General features: G+C 35.8%; 1 protein-coding gene across 1 annotated transcript in view; it reads right to left on the bottom strand.

Moving 5' to 3' along the window:
- LRRC7 (leucine rich repeat containing 7) overlaps window positions 1-14547 on the bottom strand; it is a 108428-nt gene extending 93881 nt beyond the window's left edge. Inside the window, exons 1-5 of the mRNA XM_050900856.1 lie at window positions 14350-14547; window positions 8466-8583; window positions 7479-7557; window positions 6637-6726; window positions 3545-3601 (exon numbers count right to left, since the gene is read on the bottom strand). Of these exons, the coding sequence (XP_050756813.1) occupies window positions 3545-3601; window positions 6637-6726; window positions 7479-7557; window positions 8466-8583; window positions 14350-14538 (533 nt within the window). The 5' untranslated portion in view covers window positions 14539-14547. The remainder of the gene's footprint in view (window positions 1-3544; window positions 3602-6636; window positions 6727-7478; window positions 7558-8465; window positions 8584-14349) is intronic.
- Window positions 14548-23385: the final 8838 nt, after the last annotated feature.

Raw genomic sequence — 23385 nt, 5'->3', positions numbered from 1 at the left:
AGAATCTCACAAATGCTCTGAAACATTTAACAGAAATTCAAGAGAAAAAAACCAGATTTTTCTATTTTTGTTGCATAAATTAAAGCTTTAATAAAATATTAGAAATTATTTGCAATATTAGCCAGAGATTTCCAAATATTTCTAAATGCTTAAAAGATCCTGGAAACCAGTATCAATAATAATCTTTAATCAAACCATATAAGAGAGAAAATAAATTACTGATTTTATAAAACAGTATTGTGAAGATCTATAGACTAAACATACAAATATTTTCAGTATGTTAAAAATACTTGTAAGTCTAGTAGGATTTTCTGAAGAGAAAGTACTGCTGACAGAAAATAGGAACATCCTGCAACATTTTCATTTGAACAGCAACGTATGTCTCCAGCCCAGTGTGATACAGCAAGACAGTGTTATTTTAAATGTTTGGTATGCTTGTCAAAAGAAATCAGAATAATCTTCAAAATATTTTATGAACAATGCTTCACTAATTTTCTATCAGGAAAGCGTCTGGGAATACAGTGATATGTTTGGACATTTTTTAGATGCCTTAAAATGATGTCAACAAATTCAACAAAGGGAAGCTCTCATTTTTTAATGCAAGATGTATTAAAGAGGGATACTTTGGAGTGCTAGGCTCTGGTTAGAGAGCTACCTTTCAGCCAACTATAGTTAGTATTTACTTAATCTGATATTTTTGTAAATGATTTTAGAACATTTTGCATTCAGTTACTATGGATACATTTTACAGCAATCTTGACTTGATTTAGTATGAAATATAGCAAAATTAGAGCTATGGTAAACACAAAGCACATTTAATTCCTGTTTATGTCAAAATGCTAAATGTTTCCTTTAAAAATTCTTTATACATATATTTTACAGCACAGAACAGATGAAAGAATATGATCTGCTTTTTGATAACATCATTTAAGTTGCACTTAACATGGTAATAGTACTGAGCAGAAGTTGCTTAAAATAGTCTTACAGTACATTTCACATCTATTTAAAAGCCAAATGACAACATTAAAATTATTTATTTGCCTTCCTTTTCATGTCTTTTCTTACATTAGAACTACTGGACAAACTACCAACATAATCAGGTTATCTTATTCACGATATATCTAATAAATCGTAGGATAAGAAAGAAAGCCTTTAAGTATATATCCGAAAGATCTGCATCATCTGTTTTGCAACTAGATTGTAAAATATATTCTGATTTATATTACTGCATTTGTTTTCCTAACTGCAGATGGTTCTATTGTAGACACAGTTTTCTTGTCACAATTTTCCTTCTCTTATTGGCTGAGAAAATAAAACACTCTGGTATTTAATGTTTTCCTGTTTCCCTGTAAAGCCTAAACGACATATTGACATACCGATACTGCTTTAGCTCTACCTGCCACATTACTGTGTCTGCATTTGCCCATGGCCTCACTACTCTCCTCCTCCAACCTCCCACACTCAGCCCGGATCTTCCCAGGCCCACTCCAGTATGCAAAGAGGTGCTGCTTTAGACTACTGGTTACTGTCTTTTTATAAAAGAGGTCAAATTCACCCTAACTAGGAAGCAGGACATATATCCTCTAAATTAACACTCCGTAATATGGGTTAACTCCTGTCTGTCCATCACACTGTGCACCCTTTTTTGTTTGCAGAGAAAACTGCTCTAGAGGACAGAAGAAGCCCAGAAATGCACAGATCTTCCATTTTTGTCCCAGTTGATGCAAAAATGACCTTGTCAACTTTCTTCCTCTTACTTTACTTGATAAAACACAGCTGTCCCTTTCATCTAGCAGCTTTAAAGATAGCATTTGCATAAGCAAAACCTTTTATTTCCAGTTCCTCTCAGTAGTATATAGCAAAGCCTTCTGCCATAGCAAAGAGCAGAGAACAAACACGCCTACAAATAAAGTTTCCCTTGGTTACAAGAATCAAAGAACCTCCTTACTTTCAGAATCATACAGTGGGAAAAGTCACACTCAGCCACCTTAACAAACTTAAGCGCTACTGAAACCACAGGCTACCACGCTTAGGTATGAATCTTCCCAACACTTGCCAAACTTGACAAAATTTGCCTGTTAAACACCATGTATCACAGGAAAAAAAAAAAAAAAATTATTAGTAACAATGACACACAAAACCAATTTTGCTCCCACTGAATTCAGTAACAAATTTGTTATCATCTTTAGTGGGATTAGATTTAGACCGGAAATATAAAAATATTCTGTTTGATCAAAATTATTCTGTGGAATTCTGATTCTTCAATCCTTGCACACACACATCCATTTATTTCAACAAGCACCTTCTGCATGCAAGGACTATGCAATCCCTTCTAAAAGAGACTGTTTAAGAGGTAGTCCAGATAACATCTCTATACTTCAGCATGTATATAGCCTTTCAGATGATTAAGACCTCAAAGGCTGCAAATCTGCTGTCCTGAACAGGTCTCATTTTTAAATGCAGATAAACACTTTGGTAGCAGATTGAAGCTTGTTTTTGTTTTTCAAAATAGTAAATGTAACTCAGAACAGAGGAAGTAGAAAGTTTATACAAAAAAGTGTTTTCAACTGATAGAAAGAATATTGCCTTTAACACAAAAAATAGCTTTCCTTTAAAAAAGGAAAGTGCTGTGGATAAAAGCCCACAGGAAGAAGTGAATATGTCACTATATCCCATTATAGGAGATTTTGATAAATGCATGCTGGCTGAAAAGGGTGCCCTTTTTAAATGAGCTAAATAATACGCAATTCAGTATTAGCAACGTTTAATAGATACAGTCTATTGCCACCACTGTAAGTCTCACTTATATGGGGACATACAACCCCTGTTTCTAACAATCCCCAAATCCATGGATATTTTTTCATTGGTTAGAATCTCTGTTACAGAAAACAATTATATACTGCTGGTCTGAATACAAAAACATATTCCTTGCTTCACGCAGTGCAATGTCCTATATTTAGCATGGGAAGTGTGTAGATTTATTTTTCATTTCTTTACTGTTTCCCTTTCAAAACATCATTTAAATGTTGGTCAAATTATAGCAACCTACTTTTTTCATGAATAGTACCGAGAAACACTACCAAATTGACATTTCTTCAATATTCTGATGATACGGGTTTCTAAATAGTATTGTAAACCACCAAATACATTTAACTTCTGTACAGATCATATGGGGAGATTGTTCTACTGAGGTTACATTGAGTATGTGTTCAATACATCAGATTACTTCTTGATGAGGAAAATACTGTCACGTACTCACTGACAAGGGTTATCTCATAAGTTGCTTTCCAATTTTGTTTACATCTCATATTTTAAAATGTCATGTTATAGATTTTGGATATTGAGTTACAGTCAGCTAATGTACCAGTCTCCATCTTCCATTGTATGTTCACTTTTTGCTAAAAACCTTCAGCAGAATTTCTTTAAACCATGGAAAAAATAACTCTTAACAGAAATGACACCATGGTATTGCTAACAATAAAAATATTTTGCACTTTTGGAAATTTCAGGTGAAAGACACTTATGTAAATATTCAATCACTTACTTTGGTAGAGTTTTCAAGTGATTTTCTCTTAACTCCAAAATTCTCAATTTGACAAGTCTAGAAATATGATAGAAAATAATTAGTTCATTCAATTAATTAGTTCAGGAATCCATAAGAATGATTTGAAACTACTTATTTCAACAAAAAAAGAGTCTGCTTAATGCACAATAGTAAGATGTCCAGTTATTGTGGGGCTGAATATGGCACAAAATGTATTCAGAACGAAATAGCTTCATGTAAGGACAGACAGCTTCAGATAAGGACATATCTGGCCTTATCTGAACTCTTCTGAAAAACTTCGACATATATCAGGTTTTCACAGTAATTCTAAACTACTTTTATTAATTATTCAAACAAGGCAAACATAGTAAAAGTTAATTGCTCTCAAACATTTCCAGATCTATTAAAGGATAAAAAGCAACTGCTATTTAGTTCACAATTTTCTTTTGCATTTTTTGAGCACTGAATTCTACAACTCCACACAAGCAGACCAATACTACAGAACAGATCTCCATTTAACTTACTGTATTTTAAACAGAAGTAGGACATGTGCTTAAGTGTTGGCATGAATTAGAACGTATACACAACAGTACTTCACAATTCCGTATCATTCCATATCAGTGTGCAAACTCTAACTGGCAATATTATTTAAGCCACAGCAATATATTTCATGAAGTAGAATAATGGGAAGGAAGGAAGGAGGACACGTCAGATAAGAGATGAAGAAACTAATGTATTAGAGTTCCAGAATTTGGGGCAGTATTGTCTCATTACCAACAGGAAGATAATTTGATAAACATGAAAGGATTTTGATTCACATCACCCTTTTACTGGTTCTTTAATCCCAAATTACAATCAGTGTGGTGAGGAAAAGGAAGAGGATATAAAACCAGAAGGATGAATAAGGTCCTTTCCTCTTCATCTCAAATTGCACAACCCCACTCACAGAAAATCTGGAGTATCAAATCAACTATTTTTTGGAGGTACATTCAATGCATGAGCTGACCATGCCCAGGATTGCTCAAGGCCTATGTGAAACCGAGCGGTTCTGCATAACTCATTTGTAATTGTATCATTTCTAAACGGAGATGTCATACTATTAAAGCTTTTAGGCTGATAACATAGTTTCTAAATGTCAAGAAAGTTTATTGAGGAACTTTATGGTGAGTTTCAACGATTTCATTAATACTGCTTGTCATATTACTCTATCTCTACAGTCCGGGTCCTTTAGTGCCACAAGTGTAAACATGTGTCTCTGAGAAAAGTTTAAAAAAAAAATAAAACAAAGCTTTCAATAGTTCTCTGTCCAGCACACCACCAGTTTCATGTTTCATGGAACCTCAGGCTTCTCAATATTATGCTCTTCTAGAAAACTATGATTTTATCTTTTTCCTACCAAATAAAGCAGAAAACATTTCAAGTCCCACAGTTGTGCTTAACCAGGACTAAAAAGAACAACTTTATATGAGAAATGTGGAGAGATGTTTACATGATGCTCAGGTAGACTCCGATCCTGGCTTTATTCACATGGCTAAACGAGAGTATAACAGACTAACTGAATATTACTGTACCAGAAGATGTAAAGAAAGCACTAAAATTTGGAGAAGAGCAATAAGGGAGATACAGGTAAAGAGCTATGTGTGGCTAGTTAAAAAAAAAGAGTAATGTCTGTATGCTAATATGGGAAGCTTCAGAAACATGACCAGGATTTGTAAACGCAAGATACCAAATAGATAATATAGGAGCAGAATAATAATAAAGGAACTAGCATCATTTCATTTAGATAAAATATGCATTTGTAAAAAAAAAAAAAAGTTAGTGCTTTCTGCTAAAAGACTTCGAATACTAGACATGTCCTTAGGCGACAGAGATTATTAGACAAAGTACCAGCAAGGCTTTAGAAGAGCATAATGAATATAAACACTACACAACTGATAAATTGCAGGGTATTTCATATATTTATTTTTCCTTGACATTTGAACATAATGTCTGATTCCAAACTGCAGAAGCAGGCTGTCTTAGGATTTACTCTGATATTCCAAACACTCATCAAATGCAAACAATGACAATTTTTCTTCCTCCTCCTTCCACTAGGATTTTCTAAAAGGTATTCTAGCATAAAGCCCAGACTCAGCTCTGGGTCAGTGACAGGCCCATCAAGTGAATGCTGATAAAGCAGCACTTTCTATTTCTCAATGCCTGAGCATACCAAAGTCATTTCCAACACAAATTATGTCACCTCAGTATTAATTTTGGAGTGCTGAGTTGGTGTTCACAGTTGAACAATAAAACACACATACGGGTCGCTGGATGGACCAGGAAAAAACTAATACTAGGTGAATTCTGTAATACCACTATATATTTTCTCTGTTAATCCTTTCTCTTCTGAGCTATTTGCCCAACTGGACAATCCGAGGGCAGAAAGGCTGACTACTCCCTCACCAGTGTAACCGAGGTGGAATAAACTTGACATTTCTGCCAGACCTGCACAGTGTAAGGATCCACTGGCTTCTACTGCCCTCTTAAATGGCCATGGCAAATTGTGCTAACTTTGATTTCCACCCCCCCTGCTTTGTCCTTATCTAACACTTGTTGGCTCAGTTTCTGCTGCATTTATTTTTACTCTCATTCTATATTCTTTCTGGTCTGCTGTCTTTTCAATCTTCTCTCTTGTTCTGGCTTTCACATTTTTCCTTTGGTTACTCCACCACACTTAGTCATTTCTTTCTTCCCTTCTGACTCATACCACTTTTTCTTTCTGTTCATTTTTCAATAGGTGTAGACCATATTGTTATTTTCTGCCCTTGCCACAATTTAATAACACATTTGATCAAGGACAGGCTCTTCTTCAGTTTCTATTTCTTCTCACCTTTTCTCTAAACCACCAAACTGCATCACTTCATCATAAAATTCTTGCTGACACAACATTCTCTCTAACAACAATCATTCATCAAAATAGGGCTGAAAAGCCAAAATCTCTTTGGTTTTTTGTTTTTCTTTGTTTTTAAAAGGAATACAGCTTTAAAATGGTCTCTTAAAGCCTCGGCTGGGTTCATATGAAAGAGCAATGTGCTTCGATGACTAACTCTTACCTTCCAAAGTTAGCTGGAAGAAACTCCAAAAAGGCATCATTTAGATAGAGCTGGGTCAAATTTAGAAGTTGTGTGAAGCCATCTGGCAGCCTAAAAAAACAGTTAAAAGCTTAATGCTCACACCGAAGTTGCTATGGAAATAATAACAATGTATATTTAGAAAGAGAAAGATGACTTTCTCTCTCACCTTCTTTTTCTACCCAAATTCTCAAGAACTTCATTGTCACAGACAACATTGTTGCCCATTCTCATCTTCTCCACGTTGCTATAACCACATGTAATGCAAATGCCTGGCACGTTTAAGTTACATCAGCCTTTTCTCCCTTCCTAGTTGAGGGTTTTAAGCCAAAGGTGTTTTCTTTCTTTCTTTCTTTCTATCTCTTTTTTTTTTTTTTAATTAAAACTGAAATAGTAAAATTTCATCCTTTCATCTCCTTCACTCCATTTTATAAATCATGGGATTACAACACAGATTTTTTGTTACTATTATTGCAAGTTTTTGGAAGGAATAAGGGTTGCCAAAGTCCCAACCAAGAGATTACGGTATGTGAGGATGCAGCATGGCTTACTTCCCAAACACATAAAGCACCAGCCCCTGTGTTTAAAAGTCTGCATCATATGGACTGCTTTGCCAACACTTTCTTTACTATGTGGAAAGATACCACATTTGTTACATAGTACACAGATCTTTTCATAGATACATCAACCCTGGATTTAAAACAATTAAAAAGAAATTTAGATTAATCCTGCAAATGAACTTGATACAATGCCTTTAAATTTTAGTTCACTTTGTGTAATTTTTTTGCACTTGCAGTATACAAACACAAGCTACTGATACTTACTTAGAGACTGGATTGACACTGGCTTCAATAATTGTTAAACACTTACAACATTTAATGTTTTCTGGAAAATCTTGAATTCCTAAAAAAATATTGAAAGAACTATTATACACACATAAAAAACTGATAACTTGTTTTGTTCATAAATGAGTTCATTCGGCATTTTCAGATCAGACTTAAGCTATAACAGGAAGAATACATACATTTTAGTATTATAGTCTAAAAGGTGATACTTAAGCACTAAACAAATACACCAGAATAGATAATATGCCTTGTACTAAAACTATTATGCTAATGCTTGATTTATATAATCTTCTAGAGTTAAATAGTGACATCATTTGTACTGATATTCGTGCCTTTCATTTCTTTCCGAACTGCTTATCTTTTTCTTCTTTGCCTCCCTCTCTTCTTGGGAGAACACACATATAATCCTGAGAGTCTCTAGGCCTATACTGATAAGAAATTTTTCAAAATTTTCAAGAGTGCCTAAGCCTCATTTTCAATACAAAGACACTTAAGTTCAGACATTCAGAGGTTTTTAGGCACATAAATATGTAATTGCGTAACTTGGAAAGGCACATCAGCAAATTAGTCACTGGCTATATAAATCCCAGTAGTTGTTTACCTGCAGCCTTATATGCTTAAATACATCACACAAGAGCCCCGTAAGTACTAAGCCACTTTGGAAAGTGGAATGGTTCATAAGTGCACTGAAAAATGGTCTCCCACTCCTATTTCCAATGTTTATTGGTTACAAGTTATCATGGTATACTATGCTAAAGCAAACCCTATTTTTTTTTTTTAGAGAAAAGCAAATGAAGTAGATATCTACCCAGACTTCTCAAAAGTGCCAGACAGGAGAACAGTACATAATCTAGAAAAAGAGCAAGTTTTCTAGAACACGAGTTTGTTAATCATTAGGAATTAAAACTTCATTATTGTGCATATTCATTACAATTCTTTAAAATACTTATACTTTTGATCTCTTACCATTTTTACTGATATCAAGTTCTTTGAGATTAACTAAGCTAGCAATAGTGGTTGGCAGACTTGAAAGGTCATTGTCTGGTATACTCAGTTTGCGTAAAGCTTGACAGTTGAACAGTTGCTGTAACATAAAAAGATACTTTACAGTGTTTCAGGAAAAAGATCAGTTTGGGATCATTATTTATACACAGAAGCAACAAATACCACAAAACTACATTTGCTAAATAAGAATTCAATAATCAAAAAATATTTTGAAAAGCCATTATTTGAGAAGACATTCTTACAGGCTGCTCAGTATCATAAACACAGCTTATACACAGTTGACAGGAATAACCAAAACAGTTGATTGGTAGCAGGAATGTTCAAAAAGAGCCTTCTGTCAAAAACTGCATACTCATTGCAATCAACATTTTGTAGGTACATGACATTTCATATGTGTCATATCAATTGAAATATTTTGTGGCTTGTGGTAAATTAAAATGTTTGATTTTACAATTTAATTTCATGATAGATTTTAAAATATTTAGAATATTTAAAATATCAAGAAACAAAATGCTTTGACATTATCAAAATGATATGTTCTTCAAATCCCCCCCAAATTCAGGACTCAATTCTAATTTTTAATTAAAATTCAAATTTTATAAAATGTCAGAATTTCCATTGCAAAAACAAATCCTCCTTTCAACCTGAAGTAGTCAATACATCATGTTGAAAGAACCCATTTAACATGGTTGCTTTCTTCACGAAATATCACTATCTCATACAACACCTTACACATGTAAAAATTAATAGAACAACCATACTAGGAGAAAGCAGTCATGAAAAACGATTTCACATTTAGGTACACGGCACTGCAAGGTCAGAGGTGCTGTATATGAAGAACAAACAGGTACATTTTTTAGATTGAGTAGCTCGTAACTTCTTCAAGCCCAGCATCTTAGCAGGTATAAGAGGAGAATGCAATATAATTGCTTGGCTTATTTATTGCCAGGCTCCACAGCATCATGGCAGCCGGCCTCCAACCCCCGGTACCAGCCACTCCTGCATTACCCATCACATCAGGGTGCAGGAAAGACCCGCTTCACATTACCCACTTTGTGGCTGCAGGCTCTAAAAACATCACTCTTTTCAAGAGTTAAAAGTTACCAAACCCCGTAGGACTTTCTGCAAATATGAATTCATCAAATGGCACCAGAAAATTCAGTGGGTTCCAGAGAAGAACTTCTCTTTGCAGGCATCTCACAAGGGTTCTTCAAATATTAGTGCTATGTTTACACCAGATTTAGTCTTTCTTTCAGAATTCTGTATCAGAATAAAGTCTATATACTCATCTACAGGCTATTTGAGAAGGCATAATAATTTGATCGCCTAGATAAAAAACTCAGCCAAGTATCCAGAGAGGAGAAAATTAACAGACAAATGGCGTGCAAATGCCAACCTGGTACTTCACGTGAAGTAAATTTTAGATCATTTTGAAACCGCATTTTTCTGCTGTAACTTTCTATCATAATGCTTTAGAAAAATCCCACTTTTCCTTCAACATAATCTATTCTCAGAAAACTGAGAGGGTATCCCATGAATAAAAAATGCCCAGAATGAGAAGCACCACACCACAATCACTATCAATTGGCACCAAATACAAAAGGGTCTTTTTACTGAAAGACACTTTTCAAAACGCCTTTGTGTTCACAGTTTTTTCAGATTTCCTCTTACGTGACACGTACTTGTTAATTCTCAAGATTGTACAACAGCCCCCTCCCCACCGCTCACCAGCTAACGCCAACGGTAGGCAGAGAAGCACAATGCACCACTACAGCCCAGCAGCCCCGCAGGAGCAACAAGGAAAACCATGTCCATGCTGGGGCCTGCGCTTCCCAATCATCTAATCTATTGAAACAGCCGGAACAATTACTGTACACCCTGGAAGCCAAACTGGATTACACATTTCTGCTTGCAGACAATGTTAATAAAGGGAAATATCTCTCCAGAGAATGAGGAATTCCTTTGCAATGCATCTGAGAGCACCTACTTTTTCTCTTTTTTAAGGAAGCACATCATTTTGGACGAGACTGGAAAGCAATGTAACTAATAGGCTCTAGGGTTTGCTCTTGAAATTCCTAGCCACGTCGCTGCGTGACAACAGCTGTAGACCATAGTAATGTTCAGCATAAGGAACCTGCAGAATTTTGGTACATATACAAACTATACCATGCTATCGTACCTGGAAAATTAAATTCCCAGTGCATGCTCCCAGCCATTCCCCTGGAGATTTCTTATTTTAAAAGCCAAGGAAGGCTTGGAACTTAATGTTCTGACAATATCTGAACAGATACAAGGCTTTTGAACTGGTGAATGAAGAAGCATAATAAAAAATATTCCCTCTGGAGTTATTTTATGATGATATTCTATGATATATGAGTGTGAATACAGGTATATGTAGGCCGAAAATTGCCCACTTTTTTTTATCCACTGGATTTTCAAAAGGTGTCTTTCTCAATTTCTAGTGCTTTATGGCCTTGCCATCATGATTTTGTTGTAATCATCATACTGTATGTCCATATACTACTTTTATTCCTTTCAGACTGGAAACCAAGGGGTGCTAATAGTGCTGTGATTTGAGTTATAACAATGGGCTATTATTCTGCGTATCTCAAGTTCTTGCCTACGCAGCAATAGAGGTGGTTGGCTTCCAGGGCCACTAGAGAACAATATGAAATTTCTGCTCTTTACTTTCAATAGGCATAACTGTGAAATAGATTGGCTAACGTATTGGGGGAATTTGATGTCAGGATTACAAAGAAATAACACTTTCTAGCTTTGCAGAACAGAAACATGATTTCTTATTGGCAGATTTAGAAAAAGGATTCAATGCCTTTAACGGAAACTATAACTGATATAGCAAATGCAATGCAAAGGAACAATACAGTTAATTTATAATACCTTCCCATCTATGTGAGCTATACATTAGTGATTACCTCAACACCGTTTATATATTGGTTGTATTGTTTGTTCTCGGTGAGACAATTAACCATTAAGATGTAGCCTCTAACTTCAGTAGCATATTTAGCATTACTGGTGTCTATTTTACCAACACGTGAGATGGTGAAACACAGTGGTGGCTATTGCTAGAATTTGTTGTTAGAGACAGACAAATTTTTCCTAAGGCATTAACAAGTAAACTAATTTCATCCATTACAAATTAGTCCAGATTTTACTTTATATTTATAAGGGAAAGCCGCTGGGGAGAATTTTCATCTCATTCATGTTTTTCTGGATACTGATTGCCAGTGACTCCACCTTCATCAAAATTGATATTCTTTTTTATTAGTCATTGATTAGACTCATACAAATAGGGACACACTTGCAGCAGCAGCTCATGATAATGAAGTCAAAGGCAAATAAAATAAGAGATTTGGCTAGATTTAGGGGAAAACAGAGAATAAGAATTATATAACAATCCTGTAAATCCTTAAAAGAAAAGAAAAATATTAGAAATTAGGAACTAGAAATCCATTTCTAATGAAGACAGCAGGAAAAAAGCATAATTATGATACATAAAATATAAGGTAAAAAATTTAAAAAAACCCAGGCAGAATGAGTTCAATACATTAGTTTAAAGCAAAATAATTTATTGGTTCTAGAGTATCATGTAGCAGTGAAAATAACTACGGTAGATAAGGACTTCACAGAGTTTTTACCTGTGCTTTTTTCATTAAATTTTTAAACATGATCATGCATTCTGATGATAGAAAATTTCAAAAGAATATTGTCACTTCAGAGGCACATAACATTTGGTAAATAACAGATAACTGACAAAACAAATTTCCTCCGGAAGTAGTTATTTGAATCCACATTTACCGACAGAGGAAAGTTCTGCCTATGGTAGATCATAACATGTAACACAAAAGTTAATGTTAAGTACTATAGTGCCATTTTAAGAAAAAAATGGCATTTTCTCTCCTAGAATATTAATTCAATAGTGAAAAAAAGTTCGGAGACATGCAGCAAAAAATATTTGAAGCAGAAAATTTGATAAAGAAATTATTTGGACTGTTTAATTTATAGTAACGATTAATAAAGGCTTAAGACAAAAAATTATGAATGGTATAAAGAAAGCAAATTAACACTGCCATTAATCTTCTCTTACACAAGGCCAAGACTATGTTAAATGATGCATTTACTCAAACTTAAGACCGATTAAAAAGATTTCTTCAATACATAGTATTTGCTTCAAAATATTATTTATAACAAAGAAAAACGAGAAAAAAGAGGTGCAAAAATAGAGTCCTATAAATTTAAATCTCTCCAAGGTATGTATTTATCTGCTGTTTTGTTTCACAAATAACAAATGCAAAATAGATGATACCACAATACAATGCAAAGGTTTCATTAGCACGCACATTTCAATTGTGACTGACACTAACAACTATCACCTTCATCCCAATTTCGTAATTTTGGGCCCCTTACCTTTGGCCCTCAGTTTTTCCATACAGAATTATGGCATATTGCTCTTGTTCTATGCCCTGATATATTTGTCTTCCATTATGCACTGCAATTTAGTTTTAATACCATGGTGATGCATACTTTCAAGAGACCCAAAACAAATATACCAAAAATCCCTAGCTAAATTAGACACTTTATATATTCTTCAGTATGATTCTTCAGTAGCATAATTAAAATATACAAGGTTAACAAAACATTATTATTAAAAGAGAAATAGTCCTGAAGGTATTCATTAGCAGTAAAATGGCCTCCATCACAACCCATTTCATATTTATGGGGACAGAAAAAATATCTGGTTCTCTGCTGTCCTTTCTAGTAGCAGGAGAGATAAGGCAGTTCTCCATATCATTTTTCTGTGACACTTAAAAGATTGTAGCTACCCTGTGTTACCATCTGTAAAGAATTTCTTGATGGAGTGAGCAATCTTAAGCAATGAACCATCATATCTGAATAAAGGAACTCCATGTAATGGAAAAAGTACATTTTCTACATTTGTAAATAGAATTTATATAAAGTGTCTATGCAGTGTAAGTGAGAAATATGTTGAGAGATGACGAAGAATGGATTACAGTGGAACAATGTTTAATTAAAGACTTGCAAGTATCTTTCATTATTGTTGAGAAAAATTCAATTAAGGAATGGATTACATTACTTCATGCTTCATTATGTAGCTAGCACCTACTATTAATTGGTTTTTCCACTACCTTGCCCTCTCTTGTTTCCAGAACACTTAAGTTACAGTAACTTTTAATTCCTTAGCGTAAACACGAATCAACAGAAGAAGAGATTTAAAGATTCTATTAAAGAAGTTTTACACAGGAAGGATAACTTCAGTAATCTCACTGCAGGACCTCATTTGCAGTTACAAAAATATTAGTCAGATAGCACTGGCATTTCTCCCACAAGGGTAAATGGCTTATCCTGACAAAGAGCTTGCTTTTAAAAGCAGTGCTACAGAGGATCCAAATGTGAGATCACCTGCCTCATATATTAGCGTACTCCTGGTCAAGGTATCAAATGCCATACTAATTACTTCTTGTGCAGGAAGTACTTCTCTTGAACAATTGTTCATGTCCCAACTTAAGACTTCATTGGCTGTCCCCTGTTCTTGTGCTATGAAGCAAGGAGAAGTAGGTGGCCCTACTCCTCCCGACACAGTACCATCTGCAAGAACAGTGGCTCAGCTGTTTGGGCTCTTCAGAGAGGGCAGAAAAAAAATTTGTAAAAATGTAATTGAATCTCTCGAGTTAACAGCCACGACTCTTCCCACAGCAAACAGGTCTCCTGGTCAAGAGCAAGCCCTATTTCAGAGTTGAAGCACATGTTGAATACACATTTAAGAACACAACTTTGACATCTGTATTACGGGCAGAACACTCATTACCTTAGGTAGCTCTTCAATTTGATTGGCATCTAGGTAAAGCTCCTCTAATGTCCGTTCAAAGCTAAAAACCTCCTTTGGCACCTGCTGTAGGCCACAGTGAGAGTAATCTAACACTGAGACGATTTCTTCTTCACCACGAAAACACCGGCAGGGCACCAAGCGGCCGATAATTTTCCTTTTGGTTGTCATCTCCAAACAGCATACTGAAGGAAAAGGGGAAAAAACAGTTTTCTGAAACTATCAACATTTTGGGGACTATTTCTTTAGAATTATTATCAAGATTGAAGTCCATTAAATACAGTTTTTCCTGAGGGATATCTGCAGTCTGCAGAATGCATTTCTTATTCTAGCTTTCTACAGAACATGAAAAAGTGAGATTTGCCAGCGCAATCACAAAAAGCAATCTCAACACATCATCTGTTCCCCTACACTGGGACAAAAGAAAACATGCCAAGACCATCCACAACTGTTGCTTTCTTTAATGATGAAAATTAGCTGTGTATAACCTACACGTATGAACGTGTTCATCAGACAAAGTACAAAATGACAACGTTTGTACTCCATGTTTTGGTCCCTTGCTCAGTTTGGACTGCGAGTCGCTGAAGTGAATCAGTCAGTGTCATTTGGTTCTGATTCTCCCTGACAAATGCCCCGTTGTATTATACCTGATTTCTCTGAAATCAACAGAGTTCCTTAGCTTTCCACAGTTACTGCTGGAGTATATTCACTGTCTTGTCAACCATATGAATAAAGAAAAGGATATGTAAACTTAATTGGTTACAAAACTAGAACAAAAGTAACCCAAAACCAGACAGTTTGTTTACCTGTCGTTCCTGCTTCTCTTATATTACCTTAGTCTGTTGAAAACTCAGATAAGGGACTTAGCAGAAATGCCATTAATTTTTCTGCAGTAAAATAAACGCCTGGGAAATTTCACCACAGTCTGTTCCCTAACTTCTTCTAATCTAGATGTCAAGTTCTGCAGATCTTCCTTGCATACACAGTTTGTATGAGTGCCTCTAACTCACACAAGAAACAGTTTACACAATTGTATCTTACTATTTTTCAGCGGAATAAAAATACTTCAACTCACTACTCTTGAATTGAGAGAACACTCAATAAGCCGATTTTATACATGTCAAGCAGTCTCTAAATCTGGAACAGATATTGACATTTTTAGAGGTTATTTTAACATGATTATAGATAAATTAGGCTGTTCTAAAACATACTACCACAAAGTCAAGGGCTAAACCTTCAACTCCCATTTTCTAAACCACTTACTTACAAGGTTTTGAGCTACATTTATGAAAAAAATGCACAAAATTAGTCCAAGTAAAGCAAAATAAAGCTCGTCAGGATCCTTTTTCACAGGATGCCAGCGAAAAAGCAACTGTATATTCATGCAAAATATTAGTCGACATAATTCATACTGTTTAAGCCATTACTTATCCGAAATGTAAGATAAAAAAAAAAATAATTGGTCAGATAATGCTCCATTCATGGATCTCTGTGACTTTTTTATCATGTAATACATTGATATTTTGGCGGTAAATAAAACACTCAAATGTTTTATTTTCTTGTTTAAATTTTATTAGCACCTAATCTGCCTCTAGTAATCCCAATGAGATGAGCACACGAATACTGTCAGAACAAATACTGGTTTTTCATCTTCTCAACAAGACTGAGATGTTGAAATGAACAACAATGAAACCAGAGTGCAGCTGGTTATTCATTTGGCAGTGCCAATGACAGGCTTTCTGTTGGCTGATTTTGGCTTAAGGGTAAAGCTTAAAACAGAGAAAAGAGTATAGTAATTTTGTAATTCAGCTTGACCAGATGCCAAGTTTGTGGGTACAACATAAAAGTTGTATCTTAATTACAGTCAGCTGACGCAATGAAAACATCTGCATAATACAGTGTACATAAACTTCTGAAAAAGTAAAAACAGAACACCGACAGGTATGAAAAAAGAAGCAATCCATTTACAAGCTAATAAACCACAAAATCTAAAAGTTTTATTTCAGTTCAACAGCATAGTCCACTGCAGAACACAGAGCCACACAGCTAAAATTGAAGGATGCCACATGCCACTCAAATTTACTCTGTGAACTTTGATTTTAAATGTCTTCATTTAAATTCCTTACAGATCCCCAGTCAGATTTCATACACAACACCGTGGCTGGACCTGGGTTCTTGATTGGCACTCAAAATCTCCTGTGATAAACAAATGTTTATTTTAACATTGCCCCTAATTTTCCTCTGGAAATAAGGCTACTGCCTTTTCAACTTCAAATCTGTTGGTCCATTTCAAACAAATTTGGGAGGAAATGACTTTTATTGTTTCCTCAACTTCAAAAAATTTTGCATGTGTCACTTTTTATTTAAGGTGGGAAGAGTCCCAAAGCTCTGCTTCAAAGCAAGTCCAGTAGGAGAATGGCCCATCACACCAGAAGTGCTCCCAGTTCTCTCTCAGATCAGGGTTTTTTTGTGATTGCCATGTTATCTCCTCTCTCCAAATCTTTATGACTGTATCGGCTCCCACCACCATAGCACATCACATGCAATCAGCTTGTCTGGTCTCGGAAAGTCTGCACTTGGATCTTGACAGCGGCTTCGGCCATTGCTACTCAAAGTCAGTCACCTTGCACTATGTTCTACCTGACTTTAGGATCATCTGCAGCTGCAGCAACTGCTGACTTCAGCAAACCTTCACACCTGGGAAGCAGCAAGGAAAAGAGGCAGAGCAATGACAAGAGGGAAAGCGGTAACTTCAGCAGGGCTGCTGAAGGGGCCACGGGGAAAGGATGTGAAGCACACAGCGGCAGGCAGCCTCCAGCTGTGTTCCCCTGCCTGGGACGCCCAGCTGAGGCAGCCTGTCCTGTCCCTCCCCTCCTGACGGAGCAGCCCCGGGATGCAGCAGGGCAGATGTCCCTGCTGGAGATGAGCCAGCTGCAGGAACCAGCCACGGGGAAGGCAGCACAAACACCTCACGGCCTCCCAACCTCTCTGCCTTGCCAGTAGTGCCAGAATCCAAGCACAGGCTAGAGAAGGGATGCGGCACGACCGTTGACACGAACCTGCACTGCCTCTTTAGATCCAGAAACCTTCCCAAATAGCTCATTTGAGTGTACAAGATCAAAACAGACGGAAACTGTAAGAGCATTGGTCACAGAATACGTACTTCACAAGAAAAATGAAATTACCTATCAAGCTGCACGGCATCTTTGTATTCAAGCATAGGAAGCAGCATTTGCAACTGTGTATTTCAAACCTTGACACAATAAAAATAAATGCCCTTGGAATAGCAAATTATTTGTAGCTTTTCAAGCCATTTGAAGATAATGAACAATTGAACAGTGACATGTACTTCAAAAACTACTCAGAAAAACATTCTTCCCATAGGCATTACAAAGCACTTAGCTTTGCATTATTCTCCTCTACTGTAGGCATACACATAAAACAAACCCCATGTTTCATTTTAATAGAAACCCAGAACAATAACAGTATAATAGAACAGCTAGAAAGTGTACAAATAGGGAAGTGATAGAACTGTACTCAAAATAGCAATTACAACAGCAAAAACATTTTTAAAATGTTTTTTCTTTTGCTTATGTAAACAAAAGTGTTTCCATTATTGCAGTTCACAAAAATATCTGTAATTTCTTATTCAATAGAAAATTGTTTTAAAAATTAGAAAGAAAAAAGTGGAGAGGATAAACCAAAGTGATTTAATTACTTTGCCTTCCTCAAAAGCTATGGTAAGACCCAATTGTCATGATAAATTAGGTTGGTGGGATTAATTGGTTATCTATTGGAACTGTCCTCTTCAGGAAAAAAAAACTCAAACCCAAACTAGAATGTGATTTAGATAGATGAACAATCTGTATTTAAGAAAAGATCAATACTGGAATAAGAAAGGTACTTGAACCTGAATTATGGTGCATTGCTAAGATTTTGTGAGAAAAATTAGTATGAAGTTAGTCCACTACAGAAACAGCTGCTTATAGAATATTTGCTGGAAGAATGGCCATGGGAAAGTATGAACTTAAACGTATTTTGATAAGAAGTGGGTTTGCATGTGTCCATAGTCTGCTCCATTATTTACCCTTTGTAATTAAAAAGAAAACAAACAAAAATGCTGAAAAACCTGTAAAAAAAATCCCCTGGGATTTATACTGTTCTTTGCAATCATTTCAGAAAACACCAGTACAGAATTAAATGACCTGTGGCACAATTCAAAGGAGTAAAATTTCATGCCCTGTGGACTAATGGTAATTAAACCCTTTATTAATTTCAGTATTATTAGTTCCTACCCTGGACTAATTCCAGCTTTGGTAATTACACTTTTCTTACCTATATTTTATTCCTTCCTAATTTTCATAAAGCTTTTCTTTTGTTCTGATGGTTACTTACCATAAGAGGATTGCTACTTGAGATCCTTGGGAACAAAATTTAAGTCAAATAGAGTCAACAGAAAGCCAACTTCCCAACTTTGGGAGGTTGAGTCACCATACACATTGCCGCTTTATAAAATTCCTTAATCCCTGTAAGTGATATAGAAAGTCGTCCTACTTCCTCATAGAAACACCAGTGTTTAGTACTTTTCCCCATTTAAACTAGTGAAAGAAATACAATTCTCCATAGCTGAGTATTAGAGGTTATTGCTCACCATATGTCACATGCTATACATTCAGACTATACACTCTAAAAGATCCATATCACAGTCAAAAATCAAGAAATTTCAGGTTGTCTATTCAGTCTCACATGTAAGAACACTAAATTTTCGAAGCTCATCAGACCACACATAGAAATGCTCTGCAACTTGAAAAGCTATAAAGACTGTCCTGCAAAGGCAGTGGGAACAGGTGGATTTTTTTGAAAGCAAAAGAACTAGGATGAAATACACATGCTTTTTTTTTTTGCGATTCTGCTTAAGGAAATTTATTAACGTCTTAACTAATAATTAATTCTATACAACTGCATTCATAATAAACTGTAATGTACCATTTTTCAACAATTCAGAAAAACAAAATGAAACACAAACACATTTTTCCCCACAAAAGCTTAAGAATGTTATGACCTGTTTCCTGAATGCTTTTTAAAAAATATATTCTTTCTTGAATGAGATTAAAGAAACTACGAAAGAAGCATAAATATAAACTGCTATTTATCAGCTTCATGCAAGCATCTCATTATCATTATCTGCAGTTTATTCTCTTATAAAGAAAAACCTTAATCTAAGAAAAACAGCAGTTTTACGGAAATTAATTACAATAAAATCTAATCTCTTCTCAATTAATGGATCTTTCACGCAGTAAAACCACTAATCCCTGTTTCTCAGTCATCACGAGAGAAGATGTTCTCCTTACCTATTTAAAAGACAGAGGCAGAGAAAATTGCTGTATGGCTCACAAAACTCTGATTTAAAGATGGAACAAAATAGCTCAACAAACTTCAAAAATTCAAGTATCTTGAAAGAATAGGAGAGGCAGCAATTTTTTTCAAAGGACAAGATAGAAGAATTTATTTTTTCATCTCAGAAGCTTTTTCCTCTGCAATGGGCCTACACATGATCAGATATAGCCACTTTCCTTTTTTACCCTCACAAAGTAATTAAAAATATGCTTAAAAAAAACACAACCAAAAAATGCCATATCTCTCTGAAAATATTTTTATCTCATCGGTTTAGTTTTATCCTAAAATGTGCAAGTATTATCTTCAATGTGCTTTACTTTTCCATTAACAGTGTTAAAAAAACAGTAAGAACAAGTAGCAAGTGGCAATTATCGGGCAAGTGATTTGAAAGAGTTATAACATAAAAACTAGTTTCAAATGGCCTTTAGAATCCACTCGATTTTTTGTTGATAGTGCATTTAAAATAAGAATTCCCAAACACCATATTTGAAAGATCTGACTGTAATTATGAAGTCAACTCTGTTGATCATCTTGGACCTGCAAAACTTCAAATGCATATATCTATACACATGCTAAAAAAAAAAACAAACCAAAAACCAAGCCCCAAAAAACCAAACCCCCAAAAAACAGGGTAGAAAGCACTGCTAAGACTATGAGAAAAAGCTTTGTGATTCATAGAAGCTTTGGTTTATATCAGGCTCACTGGCTTATATCAAGCATGACAAGAATCATTCTGTTTCCATAAGGAAACCAGCTCCTAAAATGATGGATACTACTGAATTCTATGCAGTTCATTCTTTAAAAGAATGCTATATAACCCTTCATTTAAAACATGCTCTCCTGTTACAAGTTCCACAGGACTGCTGTGTGTTAACATGCCTAGCACTACAGGGCAGCTGCCCCATATATACATGTTCTTCAAGGCCTTGAAAGTCTTCACTAAAATCAAACAATTTTAAATCACTGAAGGCAACTTTAATTCTTAGAAGCAAACAATAGTTTTCTGACAGCTTTTTCTAAAAGTGTCAAGTAGATATATGAAGAAAAGAGGTAGTTAAAATGCTACTGTAAAAAACTCCAGAATTTGCTTCTGTATAATAACTAGTAGTATAAATCAGCTTTTCATTTTATGTTTTTCAGTATAGATTAATTATGGATTTAATTTTTCTACCAAACAAGTTTTCGATGTAACACTTCATTTAAGACTTCTTATTTCAGGGAGGTCTTAGTTCCCCGATGCACTGTCATTGTCAATGGCCTGAGTCAAAATTCCAACAGGAAGAAAAGCAACATGTAGTAAGTACTGTAGGACCAGCCTGTGTTGTCTGACAAGGTATCAAACATAAAATTGTTCATACTCTTGATATTTCATTCAGAAAACTGCAAGAAATTGCAAAGTTTAAGCGATCTGGTAGTGCTAGAAAGTTACTGAGAAATCCTGAAAATAAAGAACTTAGAGGTCTGAATGAGAGCATTACAAGGCTGAAATGAGTAATAATGGTAACATTTGCCAGAGGGTTCAGAAAATATTAATTATATTCAAAGCAGCAGACAATTCACTTCACTGATTTCTTCGTCATACATCACAGATAAGTCATGATTTTTCTGTTCCTTTTTTCTTTATTATCAGCATAATCAACAACAATAATATGCTAATATGTTGGCTCTTTGCAGTGAGTTGTACTATCAAGCTTAGAAATCACAAATATATCAGTCACCAAACCAATCACAGTTTCCATCATCCCCTTCTGGTTCTCCCAGAGGTCTTTCATCACTCCAGAAGCGACGAAAGCGGAGAGCAGTTCCATGAGAGACCCAGCCAGCCACCCCCCAGAGTGCCCAAACGCCCATCCCACTTGGAGTCTCCGAAGCGGACACCCTCAACCCGCCCCTGCGACCCAGCCAAGGCAACTCATCACTGACAACTCCCCTTGCTGCGATCCGGCTCTCTCGGGGCACAGTGCTAGCCTGAATGCTGGCACAGCACAGGTGACTGATCACAAGAGGAGGCTGGAGACCAAACTCTTCAGCTACTATTTCTTTTCCTGATACCATACCCTCCTTCAAACCCCATCTTGTTGATGGTAGTACCACTTTTTTCTTCAAATCCCATAAAACACTTGTTCTGTGAAACAGAAGCCTTTTCTGAAGCACTTAGCATGATTTGTGATTCTACAAGTGCTGAAGGTACAGAAGGTACTCCTCTCCTCCGACCTTAGGAAGGCATTGGGAGTTTTCCAGTTCGTTCCAATAGGCTAGAATTTCATGTTACATTTTCTCTGCTGAAACAGATTTGATAATAGGGACTATGCATACGAAATGGAACAAAGCTGAGCATATTGTTGTAAATAAATAAAAAACCAACCACGAAACAACCCTCACATTTCCTTCAGCCAAAAACTTTTTCCTCACTGATATTCTCCTAGCACTGGTCAGATGCCCACTTTTGTTTTCTTTCTTCTCTTTTAATTAATTATGTGTGCTGTTTAGATGATTTACATTGTGTCCATTTTCAGTCTGGGTCACTGAAATAATTAGGGAACTGCAAAGCCCTCAGTCATCTTAATTTTCAGTACAACTTTTCAATTAGAAACACAGCACTATGTGGTGGTTTAACCCCAGCCAGCAGCTAAGCACCACGCAGCCACTCCCTCACTCCCCCCCGCACTCCCAGTGGGATGGGGAGGAGAATCAGGAAAGAAGGTAAAACTTGTGGGTTGAGATAAGAACAGTTTAATAACTAAAGTAAAATATAATACTAACAATAGTAATAATGAAATATGATTATAATAATAATAATAGTAATGAAAAGGAATATATAAAAAAAAAAGAGGGGGAAAAAAGGAAAAAAAAGGAAAAAAAACCAGTGATGCACAATGCAATTGCTCACCACCCGCTGACCGATGCCCCAGCAGCGATCCACCCCTCCCAGCCAACTCCCCCAGTTTATATACTGGGCATGGCGTTCCATGGTATGGAATACCCCTTTGGCTAGTTCGGGTCAGCTGCCCTGGCCGTGCTCCCTCCCAGCTCCTTGCACACCTGCTTGCTGGCAGAGCATGGGAAAGTGAAAAATCCTTGGCTTAAGATAAGCGCTACTTAGCAACAACTAAAACATCAGCGTGTTATCAACAGTATTCTCACACTAAATCCAAACCATAGCACTGTACCTGCTACTAAGAAGAAAATTAACTCTCTCCCAGCCGAAACCAGGACACACTATTAATAATTTAGATATTTTTTTAAAAATGTAGAAAGATTATATCTGCATATACAAGCTGTGCCCTCTTCATCCAGCTTTTAGTGTTTAAATATGCTGCTCACCTTTCTATTAAAGGCATCTTTGTGGGTATCATCTTAGTGCTATCTTGTATGAAACTGTGTGAGTTTTTCCTCATTTATTTCTTTGCTTAGTCAGATGTATAACTCCTAATGTCTCTACTTTGTAGTTTTTATTCTAGTCAAGACTTTTTGTCTATAGCCATAATACCACACTTGTGACATGAGAATTAAAGTTATGTAAGCTCTTACATCAGTAGTGACTGCTATTTTTCGTATTCTCACAATTTCCCAATTCAAAAAGAAGTTCTGATGAAATGTAATCTGCTTATTCTTTGCCTG

This window comes from Gymnogyps californianus, chromosome 8 (genome assembly GCF_018139145.2).
Source record: "Gymnogyps californianus isolate 813 chromosome 8, ASM1813914v2, whole genome shotgun sequence".
NCBI classification, from domain to species: domain Eukaryota; kingdom Metazoa; phylum Chordata; class Aves; order Accipitriformes; family Cathartidae; genus Gymnogyps; species Gymnogyps californianus.
The sequence above is the reverse complement of the archived record's forward strand: the minus strand, read 5'-3'. Positions and strand labels throughout refer to the sequence as shown.